This window comes from Glycine soja, chromosome 5 (genome assembly GCF_004193775.1).
Source record: "Glycine soja cultivar W05 chromosome 5, ASM419377v2, whole genome shotgun sequence".
NCBI lineage: Eukaryota > Viridiplantae > Streptophyta > Magnoliopsida > Fabales > Fabaceae > Glycine > Glycine soja.
The window spans coordinates 14,436,894-14,449,628 of NC_041006.1; the positions used below are offsets into that span (position 1 = coordinate 14,436,894).

The 12,735-nt window shown below is 32.5% G+C and overlaps 1 protein-coding gene across 2 annotated transcripts; it reads right to left on the reverse strand.

Annotated features, from left to right (window-relative positions):
- Nucleotides 1-2,020: 2,020 nt before the first annotated feature.
- LOC114412348 (replication factor C subunit 3-like) lies at nt 2,021-6,475 on the reverse strand. 2 transcript variants are annotated; one of them, XM_028376191.1, is made up of 11 exons: nt 6,255-6,475; nt 6,060-6,170; nt 5,861-5,893; nt 5,054-5,222; nt 4,504-4,685; nt 3,623-3,759; nt 3,397-3,495; nt 3,136-3,205; nt 2,981-3,055; nt 2,598-2,635; nt 2,021-2,383 (listed from the first exon to the last, which is right to left on the reverse strand). In XM_028376191.1, the coding sequence occupies exons 1-10, from the start codon at nt 6,336-6,338 to the stop codon at nt 2,600-2,602; spliced, it is 996 nt and encodes a 331-aa protein (XP_028231992.1). In that variant the 5' UTR covers nt 6,339-6,475; the 3' UTR covers nt 2,021-2,383; nt 2,598-2,599. The 2 variants fall into 2 exon arrangements, with proteins under 2 accessions (XP_028231992.1, XP_028231991.1); XM_028376190.1 differs by having other exon boundaries at nt 2,598-2,643.
- Between the last annotated feature and the right edge of the window lie 6,260 nt (nt 6,476-12,735).

The window sequence follows — 12,735 nt, forward strand, 5'->3', positions numbered from 1 at the left end:
AGAATTGAGTTTAAAGCCTTCATGATAAAAAAATTTTACAAGTGTGATCAAAACATCAATGTTGAAGAATAGGGCAAGTGACTTAAACACTAACATAAAAGATCAAACAGTCCAAAACAAGTGGCATATTCTTAATGAGACGATGAGTTCTCGGCTGAGTTTGAAAGCTAGCATGCAATTGCCAAAGTCAATCTTCAATTAACACTTAGTTCAAAAATATGGTGAGCTTATAGTGGTCTAGTAATATCGTATTCTCAGAGTTCAGAATTGAGATTAATACTAACCATAAAGACTATGGTTGGACAAATAAATGCTCAGCAAGAAAGCTCTAAGCTATAACAAACAAAGGCATTAGTCATGGAGCTAAGCGAATGAAACTAAGATGGGTGCTAACTAACTAAGTCATAGAATATAGTTGGTGATGTTAAAACTATTAAGTGCACTAGATGCATTGGTAAGTGAATGAAACTAAGATTTTTCTTAGCTATCATTGTTTCAAATTTTTTTCTCAACCTAAGCAAAACCAACAAAGTGTATGGAATACATGCAATTCCTAATTAATCATTAATCAAATAGCCAAAATGTCACTCTTCGAAATGAGCCAGGCAAAACCATATTACTACTTGTTAGGGTATTTGACAACAATTGACCAAACATGACGTCCTACTACCAAAGCTAATTAAGTACAGACATGTCACATGTGTGAGTAAATGTATCATATATATGTTCGTGTGAATGGTACCAATATTTTGACACAAATTTCGGTCTCTGATGTAAACATGGAGACAACAATATGAAAGGTAAACATTCTTATTAGGTAGAGTCACAAGAACCATTTCCAGTTCCTTGTTGAGGGTGCTTAACCGTGATGACGGTGGAACAGAGCCTGAATATCTTGCTTCTTGATTCATCAATTCTGAAATATATTTTAAATTTTGGTTTCAATATTTGTTTCAATTTTTTAAAAAGTTAAACAAATATAATATTGCAATATTTTAAATTATGGCCAAACTAATCTTAGTTTTGGAAATCTAATCTAATCTAATCTTAGTCTTAGTAATGTAACCTAATCTGAGTAATAACTAAAATAATTTTTTTTTGTTTTTATAAAAAAAATCAATACTTAACAAACAAATCACATAAAATATTTTTTGACCAAATAAGCCCATACATAATAGAAATCAATACATTATCAAATTTCACAAATTATTTCCAAAATATAATTACACTACCAAACAATTTCAAAAATAATTCACAATTTTTTGTTCAATTAAATAAAAAAAATTCATACGAATCAACAATCCATATGAGTCATACGAATTGATGATCCATATGATTCATAAGATGCAGAGGAAAAACAAGGATGACGAACAGGTAAAAGACGAAGCGCAGCGCGGAGGAGGAAGGAAGTGACTGGTACAAACAAGTCACTGTTCCTTTAAATATTAACTTATCGAAGAACAATCTGATCATTTCACACAAGTTGCTGGATATCCCAGCAAAAAATGTTGAGTACCCATAGTAACATCCAAAAATTAGTGATATAAAAGATAAAAGTGATTGTATAAAAAAATAATTTTAATAACAATTATATAATTTATTGTTTATAAATCAGATTTAACATTAAATAAAATATTTTAAAAAAGCAACAAACTAATACAACAACGTATATAATAGTGTGTTATATAACTCAAGTTGAAAGAGAAGGAAAGAGACTTTGGTTCTAGTCCCACCACGATTAATGGTCAACAAAGAAAGAACTAAAATTGAATAATTTTTATGCAATTTTAAAAATTGAAGAACCAAAATTATAAATTTAAAAATAAAACCAAAATTCGGATAAAAATTATAAAAAAAAAATCAAAATTACAATTTAGTCAAATAAAAATAAAAGTTTAAAAGGATGAAACACTTAAAATTTGACTTGTCAGTTCTTTGCTTCATGTCCACTAAGAATAAATTGATGTTTTTACCACCTAAAATTTGGCTTACGTGAGTTCACTATCGCAAATATTTATACTGGTGCATAAATTTCATTCAATTATTTGAGTCAAATTTCGAATTCAATAATACAAACCATCATTCTAAAATTAAATTGTTCATATACTTAATCTTGGGTTGCGCAGGGGATCAAGCATCAAGCGAAGTCTACGCAATTTAATAAAGCAACACCTTTACAAACGAAACATCATTCTGTCGCAATTGATGCATACATGAAGAGAAAACCAACATGAAAAAACTCCATTTATTTTAGAATTAATTTCCAGTACATAATTCATTTAACACGTTGAATCATGGAAAAGCAAACTGCCATCATCTGACCTTCAGCCGAATGTTGCAATAAGGAAGGATTTATAAATGCTCATGAACTTGGCCACAAATGCTGCCAATGTAAACAAACAAAAAATAATAAAAAAAGCGGTCAGCAAGCAATTTTTTTTAGGCCAACTCGTATTAGAATCTATATTCACTTGGCAATATAAACGCATTGCTTTCAACAAATAGATTTATTGAGTCCAAAAAATAAATATAAGGCAGGGTCTATAAAAGAATTCACAACTGTCAATCTGACTACAATATTCAATCAGTCAAAATACCTTCAATGTGAAAGATCGCCTTCTGTCCGAGACGCATCCTGTATTCCTTGTTCAATGAAGGGAAAAGAAATATCAGGAACCACTTCGAAAAATAAGAGGTGAAAATGGCTATAGACAAAATCTTCACTCTTTCGGTCTTCAGCCATTAATATAAATATATAATAGCTATTTCCACACTAATGACTAATGAGGAAAATACAATGGGTAAAAAACATAGATTAATGCTTATACCAAAGTACAATACAATCACACAAAGTTGAATCAGTTGCTTAGGCTAACAAATTATGAAAAATAAATATAGCAGAAATGAAATCTTCTAGAAGACACATTACAATATTAATTCCAGATGCTGATATGAAAAATAATACTGATAAAGCACTTACATAATATGCAGCCCAATGACATACTTCATGCTTTAGTTCTGCATCCAGTTTCCTCAATAGCTCATAAAGAAGCCTCTGAGCCAGCAAATATAACATCAAAGTCAAGTAGTAAAAAAAAAAAAACTTACAGGCAGAGTTGTAAGGAACACGCTTACCTTTAAAATGATCTCCGGAGGAATGCAATTGATTAGCAGCTCATAGAGCTTTCCTCGAACTTGAAACAACCTAAGATAGATGAGATAGAGAATATGAAAGAGGCATTGCACACCACACAAGTCACTCAGATAACTAAATAAAACATGAAATTAGTTCACTATACAATTCATTAGGCAAACCATGAACCTGACAAATTTCAACGTCCAGTTGAACACTCTATTTATTATGAAAGATCAAAGTAAATTGTACTAGAAGAAAACCTTTTTGGGCTCTGTTCCTTCATTATGTCAGATGCAATCTCAGAAATATACTCTTCCCAGTCCATTGGAGGAATTGCTTGTTTGTTAGTGAAAGGATACCTGCAACACATGTGACAAAATGCAAACAAGATAGCTGTCAGTAATTGACTAGTTGGCCCCCTTAAAGCAAAGATTTGAAAAGGAGATGAACATTTGAGGTTATGCATAGGAAGCTTATGGAGCTTACTGTAGGACACGACAAGTCTCAAACGACAATATGGCCCTCCTTAAATTCCGATTTGATTTCTCTGCAATGCGAGCAGCAAAACCAGGAGGAAGTTGCAGTCCTTCTTTCTTACCAATGAATTCTAAAACTTGAACAATCTGCCATATAGATTTCCAAAGATTCAATAGAGATCAATATTCAATTCAGAGAATGGGTAAGCTAAACATGATCACTATATATAATATATAATAACGTCCATTTGAAATGGTATATTTTGGTTGTTGCATAATATATGATAAACCTTGGATGCCATTGGTATACCCTTTAAAGCAACAAGGAACAAAAAGTAAAACTAAAAATAGATTTTCAGAAACAAAACCTAATTATAGCTAATCCAGGCATTTTTTTAGTTTTCAAGGAAGTGTCTGGCATAATCATAATGATTAGTTGATTACCAAAGAAAATTTTAACATTGTTTGATAATTAAACATTTGTAAATTTCTCAATGGAGAACTTATCACTTCAGTTTCAGAATTAATGTTGCTGTTCTTCATTTACGGAAGCACTGATGACATAAAACTCAAACTTCCTCTCCAACTTTCTTAATCAGCATATCGTCAGATAGCTTGAGAAGGGATAATGTCTTAAACAAAAATAAAACTAAAAATCTAACCTACTATAATGCTCACAGCAGCAAAAACAGGTAACCTTGTAGAACATTGCAAAATAATTCTATATAGTATATAAAAGAATGAAACTACTTTGATTCACAATCCTGCAAGAGAACAACAACCACCTCTCAATGCTGGAAAATTGATTTTCTTATAGAAACTTAAACACACACAAAGGAAGCAAACTCCTTACTTTCCTAGGCCATTGCAATATATGTTGAAAATAATTACCTGTTCTTCACTTGGTGCATTTATTCGCACATTGAGACATCGAGAGCGGATTGCTTCTGTGACTCTAGAAGAACTATTGCAACATAGAATTAATCTGCAATAAGCACTGTATTTCTCCATTGTTCTGCGGAGAGAGTGTTGGGCTTCTCTAGAGAGTTTGTCAACATCATTGAGCACAAGTACTGATACAGAATAAAATCAAACATCAAGAATTTTTAAAAAAAACTAAATAAAGATTAATGCTTGTAATCTTCACGTTTATTAGACAGGACAAGGTGGAGAGGTTGCTTATATGACATGGACAAAAAATGGTAGAAGAAGAAAAGGACTACACAAGTAAATAAGACACTACAAACTAAACCACACAGTACACAATCAAGGAGAAAATTGAAAGATAGCACATAAATTTGCAAAAAAGAAGACTTGAAAATATATGTTTAACCATGCAAAGGTGAAGTTTTCTATTTGCTTAAAACAACACTCATTTAGAGGTTAAAAACAAAGACTTCCAGTTACTGTGTAGAGGTTAAAAACAAAGACTTCCAGTTACCTTTAAATCCTTTCTTCCCCTTAGTATCAATGGGTCTATTCTTAGCCATTTCTTTGATTACTTCCTGAACAATGTATCTATCCTGAAACCCTGCATCACTCGGACTCATTTCAATGTGATTGGCACTTGATAATGTTGTCAGCTCTAAATCAAGAGATCTACTCCCAGCCTGAAACCAATTCTCAAGCACTTCAAAACAAAAAACAAGCAACTAAAAAACACCAACAAATCAGTTTATTGTGTAACAAATCCATTCATTGGAACACAATTCAAATTTATGTCACAGCACAAAGGATATGAACAAGGAGATATAAGGTGGGCTGGATGGTTAAGGGAGAAGGGAAGAGGGGAAATATCGCAAGTTCGATCCCTTCTGCTAACAAAACTAACATTTGTTGATAAAAAAAACAAAGGATATCAACATAAAGTTGTACTAGAGAAGGGAACACATATGTAGTGCACGTGATATATCTAAATGAAAAGAGTCTAAGAAAATGTTTGTCTGTGGGGCTATATTGAAGGCCTTCACTACATTCCAAGTCATGTCTTACAGTGAAAAAGTTTGAGTCAAAACCAGGTCCTCCATCAGAATATTTTTCCCAACCAAAAGCACTTATTTATGTTCATAAATATTATAAAACCTTATAAAAAACACATATAAGCAACATGATATATCAAGAAAGATTCTCTGGTTCCCTTTCTTTCTGTCAAGGTCCTAGAACCTCTTAAGCTATTGGCAGCCAGCAACTAATCACAAAGGGCACCGTTAAAATCATAATAAGCCACAAAAAGATGGAAGAAGCTTACGTCGATTTTCCAGGTCCTATTTTCCACCTTCACCTGCAAGGTCAACAAAAACAGATTCAAAAGGAATCAAAATGAGGTCACCAAGAAGAAAATAAACTACATTACTGCAATACACATTTTTATTTTTATTTTTTTGCTGTTTTTGCAGTGACACTCAAAAGTAACTTGAACAAAAAAAAATATGAAGAAAAAGGAGAACCTTTTCAGCACCAGGTCCAAACATTTGGCGGAGAAGAGCCATGATTAGGGTTTTCTTGCCAGAGCCAGATGGGCCATAGAAGAGTAAATGGGGGGAATCCTGTTCCGTTACCTTCGATAACCCAAACAAAAAATCAAAATCAAAAGAGAAAAAAGAATGGGATAAAAATGGTTGATTTGATAGAGTGTAGCATACCAATTTCTTGAGATTATGAGCGATGTCGGTGTGGACCATAACCTGGTCGAGGGTTTTGGGACGATATTTGTCCACCCACAACATCTTCAGCTGCCTCTCTTGCTTGTTTTCTGTGTCTTCAACTGTTATCGCTGCTGAGTGCTGAGAAGGGGCACAGCACAAAATACACCTCTGCAATGGCGGGAAAGGGGAGGCTTTATATACCCTGGCCTGCTCTTATTTTTCTTTATCATCGCACGCACTGGTTGGTTGTTAAGAAATATTCAAATCTTATTTTAATAAGGTTAAATTACTTATTTTTGTAGCTATAGTTTTATAATTTTTATTTTTTTAGGTGTTTTTTTTAACTCTTATAGTTTATATTTTAATTTTATTTTAGTCTATATAATTTAAAAGTCTTTTTTTTTATTTTTATAATTTATATTTTAATTCTCTTTTAATCCCCATAGTTTAAAAGTAATATTTTTAGTTTCTATCATTTATATTTTAATTACCTTTTAATCCTTACTATAAAAAATATAAAAATAATTAGCTACAAATTATTTATAAATTATTCATAATTTTTTTATTACAAATTATTTTACGATAAATTAGTTACAAATCACTTTTTAATATTTTATAGTTAATTATAATTGATAATATTACTTATATTTTAATAGTAAGGACTAAAATGAAATTAAAATATAAAGTATAAAGACTAAAAAGATGACTTTCAAACTATAGGAAACAAAAAGAGAATTAAAATACAAATTATAAGGACTAAAAAATCACTTTCAAAACTATAGAGACTAAAAGAAAATTAAAATGTAGACTATATGGACTTAAAAATTTACTTTCAAACTATATGGACCAAAAAGATAAGAATCATGAAACTATAATGAATTAGCGATTAAATGAGTAATTTAACCTTTTAATAATTAAGAAATATCGAAGTATATAACAAAAAAAATAGTTTACAATAAATATGCATAAGAAATTTGAAAATAGAACTAAATAGAACAGGGAAAAAATTAATAGAATAATTTAACTATATGAAAATTTTGAAATTATATTTAATGAGTTGAATAAAAATAATATATATAAAGAAGGATTAAATTATATTAGTATAACTTTAACATCTATTATATCATTTTAATAACTTGCTATACAATATGATTTTTATTGGTCCAACCGTTGAATTATATCTACATATTACCAAGATTTTCTATATCAAATTTTGTCAAAATTAAACAACAAAAAAATAATCAAATGATTCATATCTTAGTATATTTTGAAATATTTATATTATGTTGATTTTAACCTATATGAATGAGGTAACACATAATTTTGGATTAATATGAAATTTTGCATATGATCTATGTGAAAGGAACTTTCAATCTAATAGTAAGTTTTAAAAAAACATTATTCAGTTAAAAATTATAAAATAGTGTAATAATTGTCAAAGTTACATCGTATAATTTGATTTCTTCTCTCTCTCTATATATATATATATAACAATGAAAAAATACTTGACATGTGTCTTGTTTTTCCTAACATCACAAGATATCCTGAAAATCTCCATCAAAGAAAAACAACCTAATGTATTAACTCGAGTGTTGCACCATCAATGATGTTAAAATTTCTTTTTTCTAATTTTATTTTTTTATATGTGGACATAAAATATTGTGCTAGTAAGATGTGTAAAGACATAAATATACCAATTGACGGGGAGGAACATAAGATTATTGATTGTAGTGATGCATTCAACACTACAAAGGTAATTAAATGATCAGTAGGTTTTGTAAGTTATAACCACATATGATCGTGAAAAACTAAATTTGTATTTATATTTTTAGGTTTTCCTTTCTCAAGATGCTATGTTGAACTGGGCCTATCATTTTGTGACAGAGAATGGATTTGTCCTTATTATATTTAGGCCAGTAAGAGACACGGGACATAATAATGGGAAGACATTCATAATTTTGACTTGCGAAAGAATGGAAAATATAGAAGACCATCAAAGAATGAACCACCAAATAGGGTGACTAGTACCAAAAAATGTGAGTGTTCATTCAAGCTAAGAGGAACAACTTTAAAAAGGGTTGGAGAATGGGTTCTTAAGGTAATGTGTGGTTATCACAACCATTACTTAGCATAAACATTGGTGGGTCATTCATATGCTAGTCGACTAAGTGTTGAAAAGAAGTTGGTTGGTGATATGGAAAAGAACATGGTGAAGCCAAGAAGCATACTAACATTGAAAAATCATAGCATGCATAGTGTCACTACTATCAAGCACATTTGCAATGCCTGACAAGCCTATCAATCCTCTCAAAAATGTCCTAGGACATAAATGCAACATTTACTAGAGTTATTGGAACATAATAAGTATGTGTACTGGTATAGAAAGGTGGATGGTTCCGATTTTATTAGAGATATATTTTGGTCACATCTAGATTCCATTAAACTTCATGGTACTTTACACATTGTTTTGCTCATTGATAGTACTTACAAAACTAACAAATATTGGTTGCCACAACTAGAGATTGCAGGTGATGTAGCTCTATGTGGAACTTGTGTTAGACAAGTGGCCTCAGATATCTTAAGAAGGGGGGGGGGGGTTGAATTAAGATATTCCAAACTACTTCCTCAATTAAAATCTATTTCACTTTCTTTTCAAGTTATAAATTCCCTTAATAATGAACTTCTTAAATATTAATTCAATTAAAACAATTTGAATATGAATATAAAGCAATAATAAACAAAGGAGATTAAGGGAAGAGAAAGTGCAAACTCAGATTTATACTGGTTCGGCCACACCCTTGTGCCTACGTCCAGTCCCCAAGCAACCCGCTTGAGAGTTCCACTATCTTGTAAATTCCTTTTACAAGTTCTAAACACACAAGGACAATCCTTCCTTTGTGTTTAGAATTCCTTTACAACAAGAGACCCACGGTTTCTTAATCCCTTAGAGAATGAGGAGAAGAAGAAGAATGAATCTCTCTAGAAAGAGATAGATTTTACAGATTGAGCACTCAAATAATTCCTTAATGAATTGCAATTGAATTGGCCAAGGAATTTTTAAGAGGATAGAATGATTTTTGCTCTTTGAGAGGATAAACACTTGTTGTTCTGAAAAACTTTGTCAAAATCGTGTCTCAAGTCACATATATATAGGCCTATGATAGCCATTCAGTAACCACATAAAAAGATGTGACTGTTGAGAATGTTTTCTGAAAAACTCCTCTGGTAATCGATTACAATAAGTGTGTAATCGATTACACTCTTTAAAATTTGAATTAAAACGTTCAGAAACTGCTGGTAATCGATTACCATATATGCGTAATTGATTAACAGTGCAAATTTTGAATTCAAATTTTAATAGCTGTTGTAAATCAGTTTTGGCCACTGGTAATCGATTACATCCTCTGGTAATCGATTACCAGAGAGTAAATTGTTGAGAAAGACTTTTTTAACTTAAAATTCTTGGCCAAACCTTTTGCGATTTCAATTGGAATTCCCTTCCTATTTAATATCCTTTCTAAGACTCTATAGACTGTCTTGATCATCCATCTTGAATATCTCTAATTGCTTTGTCTTGAGTAAATCTTTGAGAAGCATATGATTCATGTAATCCTTTGGCATCATCAAAACATTCAGCTTGATCCTTTGTCTACAATCTCCCCCTTTTTGATGATGACAATACCTGAAATCAAGACAAGTTATATACAAGATGATAGCACGTTCACACAACCCTTATTCCCCCTATCTTTTGGCATGTATGCCTAATTGATTTCTAACCCATATGTGTTCTCCCAAGTTCTCTCCCCCTTTGGCAACATAAAAAAGAACTAGATCAAAACAATCAATATCCAAACATTAACACAATAAATATCCAAACAAAGCCAACCATTAAATCGAAATAAATCCATACAGCGTCATAATTAACCAAAACAAACGCGAGAATTATAACAATAGTGCAAGACTAGAACAAAAAGCCAAATACATGGCGATAAAGCAAAGTACTAATAATATTTGACTACTAATTAAACTAAGTTAGAATAATAACATATAATCTAAGAGGATGAAGGAGGCGGTGGTGGTGGATCAAAGCAAGTTCGGATGAAGGAGACATCTTCTTCAACCCTAGTGATCCTTGATTCCATAGCATCGAACCGCATGTCAACTTGCAATTCCATGGCATCAAACTTGTCACCAACAAAAGTCTGAAGTCCATCAAACTTGTCCATAAGCCTTTGAAGAAGAGTGGAATTATCTTCAACTGGTATGTGACCTTCATCATCAGCAGGTGGAACACCCTTTTTGACCCAAGAGCCATCACGCTCTTTGCGGTAACCAAAAGAAGCAATCACAGCAGCACCAATTAAAAAGGATCGCTTGATTGGAACATAAGGTTCAGAATCAAGAGAAATTTGAAAATGGCGGAAAAAGAGAGTGACAAGCTGTGGATATGGTAATGGAGCATTTAATCGCAATGCCTTATGCATGCGATATCTGACTAAGTGTGCCCAGTCAAGTTGACACCCTGTATGAAAGGCCCACATGATAATTAGATCTTCCTCAGAAACCTGGGCAAGGTTGGAAGACCGTGGAAGCAAAATACGCACAATTAAATAGTGAAGGATGCGGCTTTCAAAAGCCAATGACCCGGCAAGAAGACGTCCGGTCATATCCGCATTGTTGGTGCAAACCAACTGGCGGGCATCATGGGCAGAGAAATCAAATTTTCAGTCGTCATTCAGTGTACCTTCAAATGGTACACCGTCACTGGGTAATTTGGTTAAGTCATGGAAAAGGGACTGGTCAATGACCATTTTTATCCCAAAAATTTCAGAAATCAGAGTGCTGTCCTGAATTTCAAGATTACAATAAAAAGCTTTAACCAATTCAGGATAAATAGGCAATTGTAATGACATAAAAGGTAGAAGACCTAAGTTCTGAAAGGCTTGAATGCAATCAAAGGTTTTAGCAGAAAAGAATTCCATATCAATAAACTTAGGGTCGATAATGGAACGAGATGAGAAAAGATTGGAGTACCGTTTCTGCTGTTCGTCGGAAGAAAACACTGGGGAAGAGGACAATGAGGGTGGAATTGGTGCTGTGGATGCGCTAGTGGCTCCAGAACGATGAGCTCTTGAAGCCAAAGCGGAGGCAGAAGAACCCTTTCGTTTCTTTGACGATTCTTCCATTTGAGGGAGTTGTTGCAGATTTTAATCGGTGAAATCAAAAGAAAAATGAAAAAGAAGAAGATTGCAATTTACGGGAGTTGATTTGATGAAGAAATGAGTGAGATAGGGAGGTTTGAAGGTTTAGGAATGGAGGTACGGCGCAAGGAGGAAGGGGCTGCGCAGGAGATTCTGAAAACGTGATATTTATAGAGCAGGATGCATGGTAATCGATTACAAGTAATGGTAATCGATTACAGGAGGAGGCAACCTACTGGTAATCGATTACATGAATACTGTAATCGATTACAAGCCATCTATTCTAGTGTAATCGATTACAGTATTCATGTAATCGATTACCAGAACAAAAAATAGCCTTTTCCTAAAGGAAAACTTATTTCTTAAGTCTAAAAACTTATGTTATTTAAAGAGTTAATTTTACTAACAAGAAAAGTAAACTAAATTAAACAAAACAAGCGTCATACTTCATCAAAAACACAATCAATCATTCATAAAAAAAATTACCTATTCAAATTACTAAGGTCTAAAAGCCCTAATTCTCTTCTTATTGAAAAGAATATTTCTTTTGGGAGAGGTTTTGTAAAGATATCAGCAAGCTGATTCTTTGTATCAACAAACTCTAATATACAATCTCCCTTTAGGACATGATCTCTAAGAAAATGGTGCCTAATTTCTATATGTTTGGTTCTAGAGTGTTGAACAGGGTTTTTGGATAGATTTATGGCACTAGTATTATCACACCTAATAGGTATACGATCAAGAAGGATACCATAGTCAGATAATTGTTGCTTCATCCATAAAATCTGTGCACAACAACTACCGGCAGAAATATATTCCACTTCAGCAGTGGACAAAACAACACTGTTTTGTTTCTTATTATGCCATGAGACAAGAGCGGATCCAATGAATTGACAAGTTCCACTTGTGCTTTTTCTATCAGTTTTAGATCCAACAAAGTCAGAATCAGAATATCCTATTAAGTTACATGTTGAGTTCTTAGGATACCATAATCCTAAATTTATTGTACCTAATAGATATCTCATGATTCTCTTAACTGCACTCAAATGTGATTGTTTGGGGTTGGATTGAAACCTAGCACACATGCATACACTAAACATAATATTAGGCCTACTAGCAGATAAATAGAGAAGAGATCCGATCATACCTCGATACTGTTTCATGTCTATAGATTGACCAGATTCATCTTTTTCTAAGTAACAGCTAGTGCTCATCGGTGTAGCCATGTGTTTTGCACTTTCCATCCCAAATCTTTTTATTAATTCCTTGCAGTACTT